At 36.7% G+C, this 22,637-nt stretch overlaps 1 protein-coding gene across 1 annotated transcript; it reads right to left on the reverse strand.

Moving 5' to 3' along the window:
- Window positions 1-3,258: 3,258 nt before the first annotated feature.
- ACVR1B (activin A receptor type 1B) lies at window positions 3,259-21,181 on the reverse strand. The gene is made up of 9 exons (XM_029284865.1): window positions 20,891-21,181; window positions 20,346-20,349; window positions 18,133-18,370; window positions 14,041-14,271; window positions 9,935-10,102; window positions 8,688-8,844; window positions 7,476-7,600; window positions 5,071-5,201; window positions 3,259-4,120 (listed from the first exon to the last, which is right to left on the reverse strand). Exons 1-9 carry the CDS (start codon window positions 21,067-21,069, stop codon window positions 3,995-3,997), a joined length of 1,359 nt encoding a protein of 452 aa, XP_029140698.1. The 5' UTR covers window positions 21,070-21,181; the 3' UTR covers window positions 3,259-3,994.
- Between the last annotated feature and the right edge of the window lie 1,456 nt (window positions 21,182-22,637).

The raw sequence follows: 22,637 nt of genomic DNA on the forward strand, positions 1-22,637 counted from the left end.
GGGGAGGCTGTGTACTAGAATGCTCAATCAATACAGCATCCATATCTCCATGAAGCAAAAAGTCTACAGAGCCGTGGTTAGCCCATCCCTCTTATATAAATGTGAGTCCTGGACTCTGTATCGTAGATACATCAAACTGGAGAAATTTCACATATGAGTTCTCCAATCAATCCTTGGCATTCATTGGCAAGACAGTTTCCAATCTGGAGGTTCTGGATTATATGGAGTCCACCAGCACTGAGTTCCTGATTATCGGAGGAGATGGGGGGGATATGTCCTCAGCATGGATGACGGCTGTATGCCTTGCCAATTGCTCTACTGGAGTCAGGGAAGAGACCTCAATGTCAACTATGCAAGCTCTACAAAGACACTGTGAAAGAAACCCTAGGCCAGGGTGACACCTAACCATGGGAACTAGAAGCCACAACTAATGACAGAACATGCTGGCAAGCCATGAAGTCTTCACCAGCTTTGAAGATAAGGCGCCATTGAAAACTGATAAAAACTGTGGGCAGCATCAGAGAATAACACCCACACTTACTACAACAATGGATTTCCATTGCCCTCATTGTGCTAGACTGGACTGCAGAACCACCTCTGTCCACAGATGAACTAGAAAACATGTCTTCTTCGAACCCTAAGGACACCAATGTTCAATTATACTTCACAAGCCTATAGAAGTTTTGAATCAGTATCTATGAAGTTTGGATGGAGTAAGCTCACATCAAATTCTGTAAGACAGAGTTGATAATGGTCAGTAGACCACTCTGGACTGGATTATCTCCCTCTGAAGGATGTGGTTGTCAATTTGTGATCCATGCGGATTCACAATTCCTTCTTAAATGGCTGGTGGAAACTGTGGTCGGATGGCTTTGTACTATTTACAATCCTACATGGAACAGGATGCCTTGTCTTCAGTAACTCATATTTTGATTACTACTTGACTACTGCAATGTGTATTATGAGCTGCCTTTGAAGACAATCTGGAAGCTGTACCTGATACAAAATGTGGCAGTAAGATTATTGGCAAGATAGCCCCATCTAGCCAGAATTACACCTAAAGATCCTGCATAGGTAGGTGGTAAGCTTCTGGGCCCAATTCAAAGTGCTGGCCATTAGCCGTAGAGCCCTAAATGGCACATGGTAGGACACATACAAGCAGTATTATACCAGTGAATCTGCTCACTGGTTTAGTCATCAAGGGTCTGTGAAAATTCAGTTCCTTTGTGAGGTTTACAATATACTCCAACTCAGGGTATTTTCTCTCCGCAAAAGTACATGCAGTCCCCACCTAGTGCAATTCTGTAAACAGGTTAAAGCTATTTTATTTCAGTGCACTTTTGATCTGGATGACCGTCTATCTTTTTATTTCTGCTCTCTGTAGTTATTTTTTGTTATCGATAAGTATTTGAATTTAGCTATTGTTATAGGTTGGGTTTTTTTTTGTTTTGATATTGTACATACCCCAGTTTCTTATGGGATTCGAGCAGATTACAAGCACTATTAAATAAATAGCCTTTCATGCAGAACTAGAACTGATTTATTCTGAGAAGGAAGCAACTGATGTAATATTTGTAGCAAATTACCATAAGGCATAATTGGGGGAATTCTACTCCAATTTAAATTGACTTCATGTGAAACAGGTTTCTCTGCCTCTAACACGTAGATCTAGGAATAAAATGTCAAGAAGTGTGCAGTACAAATAGGACACACGCTTTGGCAAAATTATTTACCACTTGGGAATATTTGGAAACAAATATATTTAAGGGAAGTACACACTTTTTAGCCTCATTAATTTCATGTCTATCACTTAAAATCTTCAACTTATCTATGAAAATCAAATGGCTCTTTTTAATTGGAGGTGGATTTGACAGTGAAATTATACACATGAACATTTCCGTTACCTGAGCTCCAAGTGTAAATCTTCGTGATACGTTGTTCTCAAGTCCAACTCCAGCAATCATAGATGCCATTTATTTATGAAAATATATGATTAACATAAATTTCAAGGTGCGTTTTACTTTAGATCAGAAATGCGAGGAAGATTTTTAGTAAATGGTGTCCCTTTGCTAGAGATTTGTGGTGGTCTCTGGCTCAGAAATGATCAGACCAAAATAACAGAAAAAGGCAAGTTTTACAATCAGAAGCACAAATCCCACATATGCCTACAAACAAAAGCGCCTGAGATTTTCAAAACACAGCATTAAAGGAAGCTACAACTTGTTACAGACCTAAAGGAACATATCAAATTGACTCCAATACACAATGCAACTCTGCAATGTATATAATACAATCAAAGACACAAGAAAGGTTAAGGGAGAGGGAAGGAAAGACACATGCCTATTTTGACAAACAAATACAGGATATTTTATATTCTTATAAAATCCCCTGTCCAAGAAGGGATAACTCCTCCTCTTAGTAGTCAAGGGCTCATGGTTTGTATAGAAACAGTTCCAGTGTAAAATTGAGCTGTGTGCATTTCTCAGTTTTTTTCTCTTTTTTTTTTGCAGTGATTTCTTTATAAACAAATGAGAGGTAATTATCTATTTTATAAACAATAGTAAAAAAAGTTAAAATCCAGCCCCTCCATTAAAATAAGAATTAAAAAAATTAATCAAACCACTCCAGTTAAAAGTTATGGCTTCAGGAGTTATCTATCAAACACCCAATCTACACATAATGGAGTTTCTAATGCATTATTTGCATCACAATACAATCTCAGGCTGTTCCCCCCCACAAAACGATGTGACAGCCTAATCAGTCCTACTATGCCCTGATCATTTAATTCAAACAAAATGCATGCAGTTAATCCATTCCCAATTCTTCCCTACCCCACCCCACCCCACCCCACCCCATGCCCAAGTGACACAAAGTAGCTTCCAGAATAAGGGAGATCATATTATATTTATCTATCTATCTATATACACATAAACGTACGTACACACACACGCACACACACATCAGCTTTATTTTGCAGTCATTGTTCCTTGAAAGGACAAATGTTGCCAGGAAGTCTCTGAGTGCATATTTCTCCATAGCCATTTCATTCGGTAGAGAAATGTAAAACACCGGAGTTGTTCTGCCAAAGGCACCTTGAGAAATGGAAGGGCAATGATCCCACATGTTCAATTTTGTTTGCCTTTCTTTAACTAGGAAAGCACCAATTTCAGCAGATACCCACAATTCTTTCTGCTTGCTAATCATTGCTACCCATTATGGGAGAATTTTAAACTAAGAAAACAAACACGCACAATCAAAAATATTTTCCCTGCTTTAAAAAAAAAAAAGAGAAGAATGGCAGTGGAACCATTTGTACAGTGCCCCCCAAAAGTCTACTATTTAGCAGGGCAGAACCCTACTCTGTAAGAAGACAGCTAATTATCAACTAGTGAGAAATAGGGAATTAGCACCTGCACTTCACAAAAGGACACACTACATTTTCAACATGCACAGGAGCACAAGCAGACACAATACACATCTACAGGGCAAAGGGACACATACCTTTGCACATGCACGCTCTGTAGTTCTGGCTTAGGATCTGTTGAGCTAGAAAAGGGCCACTATATAGCCAGACAAAGTGCACATAAGGTGCCTGTGTGTACGTGTCAGTCCTCGAAACCTTCCCCTTGCCACACTTTTTAATCCACAAGGAAGTATCTTCTTCTCCCAAGCCGTAAGGCTTTCCCTAATCAGCACATAACTCAAATTTACAGGGATTTCCATAAGAGAAACAATGTTATATTGTGACGGACATTCTCCTATACAAGCCCCTCAGAATGCTTCTCAAAAGGGAATTCAAAAAAGATGCGTTTCACTCTTAAATGAGGAAATGAGTGAAGTCTCTAATGTCGATCCTCCTCACCTGGCCACCTGCAGGCCAAGCTGTCCAGTTGATAGCAGCAGGCTGAATACAAAGACGAGGTAGGCCTTCTTCACCACATCAATTCTTGCATGGCAGCTTTTTGTGCACTTTCCTCAAGACAGGGCTTGCAGTCTAAATTTTCACATCTTCCTGGATACTGAGTTGAGAAAGAGTTTTCTTGATCCGTAAGGCTGTTAGCCGTGCTGCTCCATTGGCATACCAGCACTCTCGCATCATTTTCCCCATAATTCGCAAAGCCTGGGAACAGGGGAAAAACGACATCAGGAGAAATCTCTTTTAAGTAGATCAAATCAATTTTTAAAAAAATCTATGAAGAATAGGTTGCTTATGATGCTACTTTGTGCTTTTTTTTTTTGTTAGTATGCATTTAAAACTGCAGTGGCAACTTAAGTTTTTTAATAGGATTTTTTTTAAAAAAATCTGGTCAAAATAAAATTCAGTGTTTGCCAATTGCCTCTTAAAAAGAAGCAAAGATTTGTCTTCCACAATCATGAAAAAGACATTTTTTGTCACTAACTGCATTTCCACAGAATTCAAAGCTGTTTTTAAAAACTGGTTTGTTAAATATGCTATAATTTGGGGGGGGGGGTTGGTTTTGTATTACATGAAAACCAAGCCAGAGCCAATCCAATTTCTTTTTAACACTCTAAATCTGAAATCTTCACTTGAGTTTTGTCTTCTGCATGTAGACTATTTATTTATATCTTTCTACAAACAAATAAAGAAAATTTGAAAAAATAGTTGTGTTTAAATACCATGTCTGGCTATAACGTGGTCTGCTTGGTTTGGCTTGAAATGTGTGAATCCAATGTATGTTATTCAAAATGCCACAATTATGCAAACCTTAGCTTAGTGCAATGTATAACCTAGTCCATTTTTATCTGACTGGCTAGAACTATAATCAAAGCCAGAATTTTAATATATTTAGCAGAAATTACTTTTTGTATGTCTGGATTCACCTATATATTGCACAGACCTTATTCAAAAAGCCAGAATAAAATACTTCAGTACAAAATACAGTAAAAACAGAGGATGAGTTGATATCTGGAGTTCTTTATCCAACTGCTACCAAGATTTCATGCCAACAATTTGCGGAAGCTTTCCGTTCCCCTCTAGCTAATATGACAAATACTATATTAAGAATGATGCTTTATGGCATGCTTTTTAATTTTCAAGATCAACTGTACCTCATAACTCTGCCACCAGTTGGGAATGTTAGGTCGTAGTTTCTGTTCACATACAACTTTTCGCATTTCTTCAATGGACGGGTCAGAGGGCACAAGGTCATAGTATGGGAGCTGATATTCTTCATGAATACCTAAAAAGGAAAAAAGAGAAACAAGCTATTATTTCTTACGAAAATATCTTTTACATAGGCATAGTAGCATTAATGATATAGGATGAACAGCCTGCAAAAGGAGCAGGAAGTATAATACAACATGGAACTTAGCAGTGAACCTGATATCTGATGATGTGTGCATATTGGTTTTCAGTAATAAAATATAAACATTATATAATAACAATAATATGTGCACAGGAAAAACACCTGAGAGTCTGTGGCCTGCTTCTTTTAACTTTCAATATTTATGATTACCAACATAGGAAGCAATATAGAAAATAAGAAAAAAGGAGTTATATATATCTAGCAATTATTACATGGAAAATATACTCCTAGAAAAAACAAGAAAATTATTATTCACTATTATATTCTTAACTTTAACAGTGCATTAAAAATATTTTTTTTCTAAGGAGATTATAAATAATGGCTAAGTTAAACCTAGAAGTAATATATTAGTCTTTCAGTTTTGGTAGTTGAGGGTTTTCCAACATACAGAATATACTATCCAATCCATCATAAGTATATGAAACTATTTTTCTTTAGATTTCTCACAATATAATTATTAAGATCATCTTAGATTTCACTACTGCTTTCCTCATAAATATCACTATAATAGCTTTCCAAACTATTTTTCAATATTACATATCATGATAACAGTGAACAAAATCTCTTTCCCTCCTTTTTAAACACAAATTTAAAACATTTTTATATTCATTTCACCTTCTGAATTTGGGATCCAGTGATTTTTCTGAATAAAGAACGACATATACTTAACAGTTACTACACAGTTTGTATCTTGCACAAAAATCTTCAATGAGAGATTAATTGCCTATCTTATTATATACACCACTTAAGAATTATTTTGGCATAAAAATAAGCAAACAAATATAAAATTTTAAAAAACGCTCTTGAACTTAATATTTCTTATCTACTGATATTTTTTTAAAAGTACCTAATTTGTATAATATAAAAAAGACAGTTTTTAAAAACAGGAACTTGCTCTAGCAAAATTAATCTTACAACTACTTCTGCAGTTTCTTTGTTATACCAAAATTCTGATTTCAATACTTTCTTACAAAGTACTAACAACACTGGTATCTGAGTTAGCTTTTTAACATTTCAATTATATTTGAATCCTTTTTAAATCAAAGTTATTAGTATTATCCCTGAGATTAAAGAGTTTTGTTATTAGTCCGTGGCAGAATAATTATTTTATCTTATTCTAAAGTGTGGCAATTTAAAAAATGATCTATGGAAAAGACCACCTTTTGATTCATTATATTTAAGTTATCCTTTGTTGTCTAATTCAGTTTAATTTATTTGATTAAGCTGTCTGACTGCAAAATCTTCATTTCTTCATAAGGCATATCTTCTTCTTTATCATGGATCTTCTTTTTGTCTAATTTAACTTTTAGTGTGTACTTTTTTTTGCTGTATACCATTGTGATTTTTTCTTATACAAATGAGTATCATTCCAATTAGCATATTCATCTTAATATCTACAGTGTGTGTAAGCATTTCAATTATACTATTTGACGTGATAAATTTAACCTTATTCTAATGAGGTCCAAACAATACGTGCATAGACACTAAAAAAACTTTGCTGTATGTACGTTTATTGAGATGTTGAAATAGTAATATGCAGATGCAATGTACTTTTAGCAGACTTTCCAGATGTGGAAAATTTTGAGTCTGGAAAATTTATATTTCTTGTCCTTCTTCTTTTCCATTTATGTGAGTAAGCTTAAATAATATGTTTACTAAGCATATACAGAAGCAGCTATGGCCCATATTCTATTTTCTGCTCCTGCTTATTTCCATCTAAAATATGATATTGTTTTTCAGTTGATGACAAAAATGAATTAAATAATCCCCACAATTGATCAATAAAAATGTAGTAAAAAAATTACCTTAGTTTGGAATACATTCTGCAGTCAAGCAGATTAAGGAGGGATTTTTTTTTTATTAATACTTCATGACTTACTACCTCTGTTAATTAGTATATCAAAGAGAACAGGAAAAAATAATAACGTTAATCCTGAACTATAGCTTTGTGGTTTGAACCAATGACTATCATTCAAACCTATTAAAGGAAAGTCTGACTACAATGCAAAATCAGTGGGGAAAAAATCAGATTCTGAATCAGCAACTTTACTTCCTTTGCATCGAAATGTACAGAATTGTAAGATCTGAAGCCAATAGGAAACTCTTAACTTTTATGAGAGAGGGGGAGGGAGGGAGGGAATCTATTACCTCCTGAGTTGCACCTGCGAGCAATTTCCCAGTAAACCAGGCCAAGGGCATAGATATCCGCACACTTAAATGAATCAAAATGCTTCATGTTTATTGTTTCATCAAGAACCTCAGGGGCCATGTAACTGTAGCAAAAGAACAATCAGATTAATGGCATCTATTTGAGACACATATGCTTCACATATGTCACATATACAGAAAACTATGCATCTATCGTCTATTGTGAATGAGAACAAAAATTCATTCAACAACTTTTGAGGAAAGCCTATAATATTTAAGGATTTTTTTATATTATTTGACTTTCTGTTAACAACATATTTTAAAATGCTTACCAACAAAAGCTGAAAAGAAAGATAATTTTGTCTTGCTAGTTAGCAGCACTGTAAAGTTTTATTGGCAGGAAAGGTGAAGCAAGAATAGGAACACAAGCAATCATTCTACAAAACCAGGGGTAGTCAACCTTGGCTCTTTTATGACTTGTGGACTTCAACTCCCAGAATTCCTGAACCAGCACAGCTGGCTCAGGAATTCTGGAAGTTGAAGTCCACGAGTCATAAAAGAGCCAAGGTTGACTACCCCTGTACAAAACTTTCTCTCGTTTGTCAGATTATTTAGTTGTCTGCTCTGTAATACCGTACTGTCGTGAGTGATTAGATTTAGATCTACAAGAAATATGGTTGCCAGAAAAACTTGTTGAAATACACAAAGCACAATATTTTACACTAAGGATATTAAGGATTATCCCAAATAATTTATTGGAAATCATTTTGAAAGAACATATTAAAACACAATGCAAATTTTAAGTATATAGTTCATATAGATAAAAGGCAGTTGCCTAATTAATATTGTTCAGCTATCATTAAAGATAGATTATTCTCCTTCAACAATTCACCATTTAATGAACCGCTCAGGTTTATAGAAATGTTAATTACATTTCTAATGCACATGATTTTGTTAAAAATGTTTTATGATGTAAAGTACCTTATTGGGGAACTCTTTAAATTTCAGAAGTAATTTAATGCTGTAATTGATTCACCCAATATCCAATCCTAATGATGCATGTTGAAAAAACTAATTAGATTTAACGGCTAATGGCTAAGAAAATACAATTCTAACAATGATGCAGCCAAAAGGCTACAGAGAAAGGAAGCATTCAAAATTACCAGATGTATCTTGATCTACCCAACCCAGTCAGCTCATATATATACTCACCGTTTTGTTCCAACTCTCTGATTAGGGGCAATATCAATTGTATCAGTTACAGAATCATGGCGGACAGCTAGACCAAGGTCTGCAATGGCACAAGTGCCATTCTTCTTCACTAATATATTTTTGGATTTCAAGTCACGATGTGCAATCCCAGGTTTTCCTAATAAAGTATGAGAGTGAATTCTGTTTATACACTTTGGTCAAGAAAAAACAAAAAAGAGAGTGCAATGTAAAAAACTTGGTTAAGCTGTGGCAATATTCATATGAGATCTAGAAAGTATAATTTATCTGAAGGAAAAAAGCAAGATCTCTTATCCAACTTCAACAATGTAAATTGAATAGGTCTTCTACTGCCAATTCTTCCTAGATTAAGACAGTTGGACAGTATATGCCTTTTCCATCTTGTTAAATCACCATTTAAAATGCAGGATGAAGAACTGGAATTATCTATTCTCATTTACATCCTTCCTTAGCACATCAGTCCTGATTACCTTAAAGTATAATTCCTCATTACTTCAAATAAAAGAAACTATGCTTAACCTCAGTTTGTTAAAAGGAAACTTTAGCTCCACATATTCCAAACATCTCTTCCTCTTAAATAAACAATATCAGATTTCTAAATCTTTTCAATGTTAACCTAAAGGCTAATTCAATCCAGCAAGGTTGGCGTAATCCAGGTTCCTTTGATTAAACAATATCATCAATTGGGACCCCAGAAGGGCATCTTCTTTGTAGCAAACTCTCTGGAATGCTTTTTCCCTGAAATCCCGCTGGCCTCCACTCTGTTGTTTTGAGGAGCCACAAACGCCTGGCTCTTCACCCAGGCCAGGGGTGTCAAACTGCTGCCCCACGGGCCGGTTTCATCATACTGAAGCCGCGCCCACCCCATTGCCGGCAATGGCAAAACCGGCCCGATACGTTGCGCAACGTCATGAGTTTGACACCCCTGACCCAGGCCTTTAGCAAATAAGAATGAGATCCCTTGCCTCGTTTCTCCTAGTCTGTTGTGCTTGGCATCTTTTATTGATTTTATTGTAAAAAATTATTGTTTATCTTGAATGACCCAGAATCATTGAGAACTGGGCAGCACACAAGTTTAAAAATTATCATTATTGCTGTTCTTAGAGTCAATGAATCACTTTATATCAAAAGAATTTATTCTCTTTTTCAGCTCATATCTATCAATAACAGAAGCTTGGTTTTCTAATTTTCCAACCGTTCATTATCAAATGTACATCTGTATCCCTTACCTTGAGTCCCCACAATTTCCATGTGCAGATGTGCCAAGCCACTGGCAGCAGACAGAGCCAATTTAATCATCCCTTCAATAGTTACAGTATATCGGTTGAGGTAATCAAACAGAGATCCATGCTCATGGTAATCAGAGACCAACCATAGTTGTGTCCAAGTGCCATTATCTGTTGGCAATACAAAAAAAGAAAAAAAGAAAAATGTACTGAAAAAAAGAAAATAACAATAGTTTTTTTAGATGTCATTGAAGAGCAGCAGATTCATTACTATTCATTATTTAGTTCAGAAATAAGTTATATTTTAACTCCATCTGTGTAGCTATTTATTGTGGGATTTATACTAAAGCAAGTTTGTACTGTAGATTCATTTTCCCTTCACAGTTTAGTCCTCACAATAATCAAAATATTATGGTAGAGATTGGACTTGGCAATGATTTCCTCTTTCTCATCCTTGCCCCAGAAAATGTGGTTAACATGCCCTCTGATAGAGACCGATGGGAAATAAGGAGAGAGAAGGGAGAAGAGAAACAGGAACATCTGGAGAAGCAATAGCATTCCGTGGAGAGTAGAGCTGACCACCACAGTAGAATGAGGAGCTGGTGAATGGATCATAAAGAGAGAACCTGGGATGGCCCATTAATTCTCTATATCAGCGGTCCCCAGCCTTTCCAGCTCTGCGGACCACAGGCAGTGGGGGAGAGGGAGGGGATGGTTTCATGTGTGCGCAACGCTTGTGTAAATGCAACTTTGCACGCTTGCCTGCCACTTCTGCGGCCCGGTCCCCAACCCATGGCACTGGGCTGTGGACCAGGGGTTGGGGACCCCTGTTCTATACAGTGGCTCCCCACAAGGAGATAGGTAAGACAGTTGTGCTGGTGGGTTTTAGAGCTCTAGGAACTGTAGGAAAGGCGAGTGATTTGAATAACTGCTTACCTTGGATTTACAAAAGAGATGTGTTAAACTTCAAGTTTTGGAATACTATTTAAAGAGATTAAAGATCAGGATTTTTTTTTAAAGGGAAGGAATATAAAGTTGGCTTATCTGATCAAGATTAGAATACATACAATGTTGTTTCTGGTAGTTCTTAATGCATTTTCCTTGAATGGGACTCAATGAAAAAGAGATTTTTAAAGATTTATTTATACTGTAGATATGAGATAATATATGGGAACAAGGTATTTTTTATTGCATTTTCAGAAAAAGTGATAAGGTATCGTGTTAAAAAGAAAAATAATATGAAACATTTATTTGATTAAAGTAAAAATATATATGTTGTTTTTTTCTCATAACAATGGATTTTGTGATTGGGACTGAATGAAAAAGCTTTAAATTTTGTTTCTAGGCAAGCAACGAGATATGGAACATTTTTTGTTGTTATATGGAAAAGTTGATAAGTTACTGAAATTATACTGGTCTTGGTGAAGTCTTTGCATATCTCTTTATTTTTTCCCCTTTTCCTTGCACTTTTCCCCTTTTCCCTTAGTTTGTATATATTTTGTGTATATTTGTTTATGTAAATTTTAATAAACATTATAAAAATATCTCAGATGGTCTGTACCCAGTTTTTGTTTTCAGATTTGCCACTGTACAATGCAGCTAACTAATCCAGGCCTATATACTCCTCTCCACAGAATAGTGATTGCAGACTGCTTTTGGGTCTATAAAAGGCAGAAAGATAGCTTGTTTTATCATAAAAGCAGAGGATAATAATGCTTAAGCCAGTGGTGGTGAATCTATGGCGCGCGTGCCAGAGGCGGCACTCGGAGTCCTCTCTGTAGGCACACGTGCCGTTGCCCCAGCCTTGCCTCCCCCTGCCACCCACTCACCAGCAGCCCCCCTGGAGGAGAGTTGCCCCCGAGCGTGGCCCACGCGGAGCAGCACAGCCAAGGACATGGCAACCAGGCAGCATAGAGAAGACTCTGCCCTCACGCCCCATTGTGCAGTTGATGCTATGAGGCGCGGGCAGAGGGCGTGGCTGCCATGGAGCTGCTGGGCTGCCATGGCGATCTGCGGCGGGCACTGGAGGCGGTGAGTGGCCCTGCGGGCAGGCAGGGTGGGGGCGGGGCAGGGGGTGGAGCGGGGCAGGGCCAGTTTTTGGGCACTTGGTCTCGAAAAGGTTCGCCATCACTGGGTTTGTCAGTCTTTGCTCCACTAGAAGGCAGATAAGAACTAATGTGCAGGAATGTTGTCATTTCATATAGCATTAGATTATTGAAGCTTGAAGAGCTTCAAAATAATGTCCTTTTCCGGATACTTTTATAGATGTTAACTGTGCCTCAGAGTATACACTTGAATGTAATTAAACTGCCAAGTTATTTTAATATTGTTTAGTCTTGAATTCATAACATAGTGAACATTGTAAATAATGATAACCAAAGCAGACATTCATAGTGTTTCCTAATAAACTTAACAAATTTGCATGAACTATACAAGGTCAGATCCGTTTCTCAGTGTTGGTTTCTGTTTTTTGACTGGGTATGTTTCCAGGTATGAGAATGTAATGAGCAGAATGAAGGAAGCAAAACTTAAGAGCTAATCTAGCACCAAGCCATCATCAAACATATTTTGTTAGAATGTCTCGCATTCACATTCAAGACAAAGGAATAAAAGAAACAATAAGAGACAATCCCAAAGGTGGTGAAGTTCAGAAACTAAGAGTTTTAAAAGCTTTTGTGAGATTATTCCTTTCCACAGTTTCAAATGTAGATCTGATAAAAATTACTTTTATGAAAGTAATCAATTAAACTTTAAGAACTGGTTGCCATCCCAAGGAAGAATGTAATGTTCTAGACAGGAAATTGTCAATCGTAGCTTGAATTACACAGTGCAATTATGTTAACATGACCAGTTTCTTTTTCTTATAATAGTTGCTTACTAGAAGCTAAAAACTGTTTGTGCAGTTTATATGAAAGAAGGAAGTGAAACGAAGTGCCAGTTGCTTTTCACTGCATCCTGCAGTCTAAGCCATTATAGCAGTTGTATTTTTCCTGGATGAAGCCGTCTCTGTGATGGTGAAAGTAGTCTGAGAGATTAACAATTCATCATTCCAATTTCTTACACGCTATAACCAAGTCTCTATGTAAGAGGGATGTACTTTCCTCCTGTGTGATAGATGTTTAGCTCAAACCAATGTTTAAATACCTAAGGGCTAACATTCTAGAATATTTTAGGTTAGGATAATAAAAGTAATCCCTAAATTGTTTATGAAATCCACAAGAGATAACTTTTTAATTATACAATGTTGTCTCAGTCTATTGTAATGACAAAAAAATGTCCTGGCTGTTCTCCTGTATGCAAACCTTAACATAAGGTAGAACTCCCAATTCATTACCACCTTGGATTTTTGACAATTCTCCAGTGTTTCAAGTTTCCTCAGCCACCTCTTCCTGTTGTCAATATGTATTCCCTCTTGCTCTTAAAGCCGATCTGACATTGTTCCTTTTTTCTTCAATGTTTACATCCCCAGCTCTTAAGTAAAAGTAATTTTTTTATTTCTATCCAAGCTCCTCTCCCCCAAATTACCTGCCAAAAATCTATGCTACTATTTCTAATTTCCTAGCATATAAAATGTTCTATAATGTTTTAGGATATTGTATCAATACAGCTAACAGATACACACATTTTATCACTATTGCTAAATTATCATGCAGCTTATTAATTGGGTTTTAATTCAAAGCAACATATAATAGCTATTGCTGTATTATTAATACACAATAACTGAATTCAAAATCACATGTAGTTGTGGTTTTAAACACTGCTGTAAACAGTTCAGAGTCAAGCCTATGAACAAGCAAAGATAACCACTGTGTTTTCTGCCTCCCCCCCCCCTTTTAAAGCTGTTTTGACATACTCTGCAGATTGGTAAGATAAGGCAAACCTGGAATAAGCAAAGAAGCCACAGACCTCAAAGCATATTCACAGATCATGCTAAGGGGACAAGTCTTAATTTCAAGGTCACCTCTTTTGTAGTACATGCTAAATCACACATTAAAAAAAAGGAAAATTAGATTTTAGTGCAAAGTATGAACCTACCATACATCAATATTAGGCTTCAAAAGCAATTGAAGCATTTGTTTGTTTACTGGAACATCAAAGCAACAAAATACCTTTGTTGTCTGCAGCAATAAATCCTAGAATGTTCTCATGGCGCAACATGACTGTTTGATAGATTTCAGCTTCTCTAAACCACGATCTCTCTTCCCGTGATGAGAAAATTTTCACAGCTACATCACCACCACGCCATCGGCCACGCCACACTTCCCCAAAGCGACCTTTGCCAATGATTTCCTGGAGGACAATTGTTCGAGCCACAGTACGCTGGACAAACAGTGGCAAGCCTGAAAGCAGAGAATGAAGGAGGAAAACAGAGGCAAAGCAGAAGTCAATGACAAGGACAGCAAGCTCACCTTGATTTTATCCCCCTTCAAGTACACACACATCTGATAATAATTATACCAGATATCAATGTGAAATTCTATCCCCCCCCCCAAATCTCTTATTGAGGATTCATGTTAACAGAAGCAGTTAATAGTTAAGCCAAGGAAATATGTGGCCCTAGAACTAGAACTCCTTTGGACATAAATAACTTTGACTGCTGTGGTTAGCTGCCAATACTCTTTATTTATTTCTTTTTCAGTATCTTAAAGCCTGTTCTGGAATTACCACTGGGAGGCATTGAAATAAAATGTTAAACCATGCAAGAGTTTTCATTTTTAACCATTGCAATTTGCCCTAAAACACTGAAATATTTTGAAGCTCAGTTTTTCATATATTTACTGTCAAAGCAAAAACATCTGATGTTTTATTTATTATTATTATTACTACTACTACTATTACTACTACTATTACTGTTATTAAAGAAAGCCTCTCTTAGGTTAAATATATATAAAATATTTTAGAAATGGATGGGTATGTGTATGTGTCAGTCCTAGGGTCTTTTTTTTCCAGGTACACCACACCTTCAAACTTGAAATAAACCCTACATCTTTACTCAACTCACCAGCTAATTGCAAAAGTATTTTGTTTTGAAGCTTCTCAGTTTTTCTCTGACTATAATTTAAAAATTGGACCAGGATATTGGACTCTGAACGTTTGTACTACTGGTTGCCTTTCTTTTAAAGAAACATGGGAATTGAGAATACTTCATTTTTGTATTTAATCCTGGGCTGATTGGAGTGGACATATAAACAATCTGAGACGTTTTCTATTATCTTTTCCTTTATATTTCTGGTACTGTTCCCAGCTGCAATTTATTTTGTAGACACTAGACGGTGCTATTAACTAGATTGCACAGATCAAGTGGATTTATAAGACTTATATACCCCTTCACAATGCTTTACAGTCCTCTCTAAGAGATTTACAGAGTGAGCATATTGCCCCCAACAATCTGGGTCTTCATTTTATCTACCTCGGAAGGATGGAAGACTGAGTCAACCTTGAGTCGGTGAGAATTGAACAGAATTAGCCTGCAATACTGCATTCTAACCACTGGAGTCTCTAGTCTGTGCTCTTCAAGCAGAAATTAGGTGTCCAACTCAGCCATTCTGCTCTATGGAGCTGCCATGCTATCAGCCCCCTCTAGCACAACGATCCTGCAGGAGAAGGGCAGTATGGACAACCGTAGGATCTGGCAGGGTGAGAGCTGTGAACCATAAACACAAAGCTTTCACTGTGTCCCTGCATAACAGATACAATGCCCTTGCTGACCTTAATAGGGACACACTAAGGAGGCAAGTCAAGATACTTGTGATGATGGTAACTCAAATAAGCAGGGAATCGTGGTCCAAGATGAAGAACTTGTTTTGGATAGGGGAAAGTGTGAATCAGATATTACACACCAGTCATGCAAGAAAAGCAAGGCATCCAAAAAGAGAAGCCACCTTCTGGTTGGTGATTCAATTATAAGGGATGTAAATTTAGGAAACGATATGGAGGTTTTGAAAGAGGTCAGGCATCTGCCAGGTGCTACTGCCAGTAGAGGCATATTTTTAAGGTATTCAAGAATGCCAATAAAGACTGTAATGTTGATGCTATTGTACATCTTGGCACGAATGATCTGTTCCAAAAAGATGTACTCTCTGTGCAGAATGATTTCCAGAGTTTGGGACAGGAACTTGGTAGGATAGGCTGTAGGCTTACTTTTTCAGAGATTTTATCAGTATATAAGGAACAAAAAGGAAAATGCCAGCATATAGCAGAGTTCAATGTGTGGCTAAAGGAGTGGTGTAAAGGGGAAGGCTTTGATTATATTAGTCATGATGTCTGCAGCTGGTCCAATGAAAAACTGTACAAAAGAGAGGGACTACTTGGCATTAAATTCACAGACTTTCTGGAGAAACATTTAAACTAAACAACGGGGACATATAGAACATTACTGTCCCCAGCAATCTAAAACTAATAGGGTTATAAGTGCATGTAACACAGATGTTTGTGCGGGTAAGAATATCAATCTTGCTGTCAAGTAAAATCAAGCTTATAATAGTGAGTGCTATACCAAGACTAATCAAATAGGTGGTAAGGAAGTAGGGGAACTCAGGCACCAAATAGGTTATGTAGAAAGTAAACACAGGGTCAGCCAAAAAGGACTCAAATGTCTATACACCAACACACAGAGTATGAACAATAAACAGGGTGAACTAGAAATTCAAGTAAATGAAGGCAGATATGATATTGTTGCCATTACGGAAACTTGGTGGGATGAAACCCACACATAGAACATGCAGCCAGAGGGATTTAAGTTATTTAAAAGAAACAGACCAAATAAGAGAGGAAGTGGAGTTGCACTATATATATGAAATAACTACATCTCTACAGAAATAGAGCACAACAATGATGGAAACTGTCTTGAATGCATTTGGGTCAATATAAAAGGGGGCAAAAATGACATTGCCATAGAGGTATACTACTGTGTTTCCCCAAAAATAAGACCTATCCCAAAAATAAGCCCTAGCTTGAAATTTATGCATGTGCCAAATATAAGCCCTATCCTCAAAATAAGTCCTAGTTTGGGGACAAGGCGCACATGTAACATCAAGCTAGGTGGGGGGTGGAGCTGCCCCACATGCCCCGCACCCACTATCTTAGGACCGCCGCAGTCAGGCCACCCACACCCTGACACCTGTCGTGCTGCTGCCTGAGTTCTTCTCCGGCTGCACATCACGTGGTACATCCGCTGCCACTGCTCGCAAGAGGCCGTATGACTGTTGCACTGATTGTACCAGTCCGCCGCTCACAACAGGAGGCCACGTTCCTCAGCACGCTGATGCCATAGCTCGTGGCAGGCCATGAGTGGCAGCAGTGGCGCAATGGGCATGACAAGCCATTGGGGCCTCCTGCCACTTGTGGCGGACTGGCATGATTGGTGCAACGATCCACACGGTCTCCTGCTGCTCGTGGTGGCAGTGACACAATGCACCTAAAACTGCATTTCTCTGCTTACTGTTGATATGTATTAATGATTGGGTGACTTTAAGAAACAGGTTATTGGAATACTTGATTTGAGATTTAGGTGGCACAGCTATGGTATCATAAACTTGGGGTTAATATATATTTTAATAATCACTTTATTAAAATGGTAAAACATTTCCGCTGCCAATCACGCCTGATTCTAGGGGGTGGTGTTCATCGCCAATTCACAGCCGAAGAGCCAACATTATCTGAAGATGCTTCTGTGTCATGGGGCTACCATGATTATAGGCCGAGGCACACAGAACAGGGTGACCTTCCCACCAAGTTGGTACCTATTTATCTACTTGTGTCTATATGCTTTTGAACGGCTAGGTGGCAGGAGCTGGGGCAAGTAACTCCATCACTAGTACTTAGGTCTCAGGCTTGGCTACTGCACCTCCCATCACTTTTATCAGGCATGCCAAATTGAGGGTTTGGAAGGTATAAACCAAGAATGACTCCTCTAAAATTCCTCTATTGTTGTTTCTCAAAAAGCCTTTTTCAAAACAGAAATGATAGTTAATTTATTTTGAAGTGTATAATTTTAGCTTTTAATACCTTGCAGCTACAGTTTGTGGCAAACACTCTGAAGCAACCTCCAGTACAAAAAAAAAATTTGGGTAGCCATTTAGGTGGAAGTTGTGCAAAAACTCTAGGAGGCATGGGTATTCTTAGGTTAACAGTACAGATTACATTTATATATTGAAGTTTATAATAAAACTAAAAATCTTTATATAAAAGACACATTATACCTGAACCAGAGCCAGAAGTAGACAAATCATAGACTAGATCTTGCAGAGTCTTGTCCTTGGATAGACACATCTCACAAGATGGATCCTCCATGTCCAGCCGCTGACGATTGTGGTACATACGTGGATGGTGATGGAAGACAAAAACTAGTATAATCATAATGATGAACACAAGAAAGACTGGCCCTGCGATCACAGCCACCAACTCCACAGGTCCCCAGATTGAAGAAGTTTCATTATCCTTCCAATGTCCTGGAGAGGGAAGACAAGAAAGAAAAGCTTCAAATTCAAACCTAGTATATATCTAAGGATTTTTTTAAAAAATAAATAATAGAGACTACATTCAATAGATTTGAAGGCATACAATTGAAAAGTAAGAATAAACATTTTTTTTAATTGAAAATTTTTAAAAGTTTTACAATAATAAACATTTAAAGGAATTGACATGCCTTGGAGTCTCAGGGATGCATGTACTTCAGCTACAATGAAATCAGAAACATTTATTTTTACTGATTAAAAATGGAAGCTTGTAATTACACCAAAACCATAAAAAAGTGGAAGTGGATATTTCTCTTATCCCCCATTGCTGCTGCACCAAAAACAGGAAATCAGGATTCATGTTCATAACATTAAATTTTTGTTTAGCATTACATATAAACAAGTAACTGCAAACAGCAAAGACCAAATAAGCTGAAATGTTTTTAGTACTTTAATAGTTTCTCCCTATCTTTTCCTCATATTGCCAATAAACAGAACATTGTTTTGCAATAGTGGTGAATATCTGTAGCTCGGGTATAGGATGAGGGTGAAGGTTCATTCTCCACCTTGTGGGCTGGGCTTCCAAACGTTGCATTACCAGGCTAGGTAACATCTTCAGCAGAGTTTAGGGGATGTCTGTGTCAGTGCTCTTCTGTTTATAAGGGTTTCAGGTATAGCTGTGTCAAATAAGGGTCAGGTGTGAGTCATCAGTGAGAGGCTTGTGGTGGATCTTGTGATGGGGAGATTACTTCAGGTCAGGGTCATTGGAAAGTGAACTGCTGGGGGGGGAGGGAGCTTGCGTGGGTTGGTTGAGGGTTGGTGCGGTCTCTGGTTGGTTGTGTGGTTGATTTGGATTCTGAATGGTTTGTAAGCTGGTTGTAGGTCAATGTGTCTGTTGATGGAATTGTTTGTGAAGTGCCAGGCTTCAATGAACTCACGAACATGGCGGGTGGTAGTGTGGCCAATGATTTTAAACAAAATAATAAGACCTTTCTTCTTTCATAGTCCTATATTCCTGTTGAAAGTTAACACTATTATTTCATCACTGAAAATCTAATTCTTCTTACTGCTTTCTTTTATTTAATATATATGAAGATATACCCACATATAATAAAAGCAATACCTCCCCAAGATTGAGTACCTCTAGTAGGAACTTATTTGTCAGTGGAGGCTTTTCGATAACATAGCTTATGGAAACAGACTTAAGCTTACATCAGCTTAAGTGTACGATATGGAAGACAGAAGACTTCATTATACTTTTCAAAGATTATTTAAATAGTATTAAGCATTGCTTTCAATTTTCTATTTTATCTTCCCTAGTTGGTTAAGGAATAACCTTATGCCAAATGTTTTATTCAGCATACAGTATATCAGTAATTTTTGTTAAAAGATTTCCATATATTCTAAATGCAGATTATTTTTCTGAAATCACTCATGCATGCTGCAATGAAACATACTGCCACAAGGGGGAGTCAAACCCTTCCCCAACAATATTTCTTACTTTTTACACATAAGAGTGTATAGTAGTATTACCACAAAATTTAATTCATAGAATTTAATATTGCAACCTAGCTAATGAATAGGCTTTTAAAAACTTGTCTGACTGAGACTGTATAATATGATGGAAAGTGACATTTAATTAGAAGTTCAACTAATTATTTTATATGGCTGTACTTTTAATTTTTTCACCAATTTTTATTATATTTGGTACAAAATGATACTATAAACAGATGCAATAATATACTTTCCAAAACAATCTCTTCAATATTAAATACAATTCCAGCTTTTAAAATCCAATCTTTGTTGACATAAATCCAATTCCAATATTGTCCAGGCTTAGATATTTCCACAGAATTCAAGTATTAAAATATTTTTCTGAAGATTGCACATGAACTCTCATGGAAAAAAATATTAAAATTAGCTTATGTTGTGTTTAAAAAAAAATCCAGCTGCTTTACTATGCTTTTTATCTAAGATGCTGTAAACCACCCAAGTCACTTAGAAGAGTGGGGTGTAGAAATGTAATAAATAAGTACATAAAATAATGAATGCCATTTGGGAATATCCAGGAAGGGAGCCTTTTCTTTTTATTTACCTACTGTTGGAATATAATTTCTGTAGAGATTAAATTGACTCTGGACCCTATCAGCTGTTTTGTAAGCCCTTGCAAAGACTTAGTTTTGTCACCGAGTCTGGGGGTTAGAAATTTGGGCTGAATCCCATGCACTGCTTATGTTGACCTGTGATTGATGGTTTGTTTTTACAATGGTTTCTATTTTTATTTTTTCTTCTTAATTAATTACATTTATATGCATTCTTTTAACACTGTTAGTGGTCCAGAGTCATGAATTTAAGATGACTATTTAAATTGAAAAAATAAATAATAACTAAATAATTACCAGGATATATTAAGGCTGATATAACTACAGCATAAAAATAATCAGGCTTGCTTTAATTGCCTATAAAAACTCAGAGCATTCTCATATTCAATCTATTATTCTACTTACCACTGGGTACCATGAGATCAATTTTGTTACAGTAGTCAAAGTAGCAACAATGTGTGTTGCGTACAGCTTCCGAACTAAGGCAGAAAAATGGTTTTCCAGCAGGAATCAACTTTACTTCAGGAATACATGTCCGGGTGTGATGCTTCATTCCATTCACATTTGTTATTGAGACCATACAGGCGCCATCTGTTTCGCATGTGGCATTGGCTTGGTTGCAGTCAGAGCACAAACACAATAAAGCTGAAGTAACAAGAGAAATAATTCTGTGTGACAAACTACTTACAAGAAGGATTAATTGGAATTCTATTACCTTTGAAATGGAACTATATATTATTGCAAGGTTTAATTGAACCATTAAGAGTTTAAAGTAATAGAAATATTACTTTATATGAACAATGTTTTTATTCCACAGGCTTCCTCTCTCTGGGAAGTCTATAGAAGAAAATAATTAATGTCTATTTGCTATAATTCTGATGTTTAACTGCCCCCACGGAATAAGATATTTCTCTTATGCACAGTTGCTTTCTACAGAATGCAGATTCCTATCTCAAGGTTATTCTGTCAATTCAATTTTGAAGGAATTATGTCTCTTAGAAGTAGGTACTTAATTTCCTTACACTTCGTCTATACAATAACATATTTCTGAATAACTCAGGTATTCCATCTATTGCAATGAAGGACCAACTCAACAAAGACCAGTAATACATTTGTTTTAGCCCTGTTTCTGCTCCATCTGATTTCTTAAAGATTGAAAGCATGAAGTCTATAGACGCAATTGTGTTTGTGGCAAGTGAGCTGAATTTTAGTAGGAATAATGAAAATCTACTGTAACGAACATGCAAAATAACTCTCACTGAACTTGTCCCAAAAAGAAAAGGTTCAAATATTGGCATGAATATCAGGATTCAAACTGAATATCTGAAATGAAAGATTCAGCAACTAGTCTCTCACCATCTAGAAAAACAAAGTTATCCAAGGCAACCATCAATTCTCTAGAACAAAAATAAGTTTCCTTCTTTGAAAAATAATGAAGGCTATATGCAGACAAATTAATATATTTTAATAATTAATTTGCAAATACATAAAATATTTAAATAAAATCAACAAACAGTAGTATTTTCTTCTCTCTCCCAATTTTATTGGGGCCAAAGAAAAATAAACACCACCGGCTACCATAATAGATACCACAACCTAGGAAAAAGGTTTTGCTGATACTTGAAATAATATGACATAAAATTAAGATAGGTAATCTATATCCATGTATCCTGTGGGGTAATTTCATGTTGTCCTCAGTATCACTGATCGTTATGAATGCTGTAGATTCAAGCAGAGAGAAACAAAGAGCTATCTAATCCTGAAATAGTGCAAGTTCCAGCCTCTAGTTTTGCCTCTAGCTTTGTCACCACTATCTGTAACTTATATTATTTTTCATGTGACTTTACTTATATTACAAAGGCTGCACTTAGAAAGGTAAACAGAGTCAGGTCTATTTGGTACTTGGATGAAAGATCACTAGGAAATCTTAGTGCTGGAGGCTATCCTGAAAAATTAAAAAAAAAAATTCTGGAAGAAGGCAATGGCAAGACATTTCCATACTATTGGGGGAAAAAAAGCTACATGAAATCACCAGCTGTCAAAATCAGCTCAAGACAGATTTGATTTGATTTACTATAGATCAACAATCCTTTATGGGAGAAAGAATGGTCATTGCAACTGAAAATTTAGCCTGTCATGAATTGACTA

This window comes from Protobothrops mucrosquamatus, unplaced genomic scaffold (genome assembly GCF_001527695.2).
Source record: "Protobothrops mucrosquamatus isolate PMUCROS unplaced genomic scaffold, P.Mucros_1.0 scaffold_151, whole genome shotgun sequence".
In the NCBI taxonomy this organism is placed as follows: Eukaryota; Metazoa; Chordata; class Lepidosauria; order Squamata; family Viperidae; genus Protobothrops; species Protobothrops mucrosquamatus.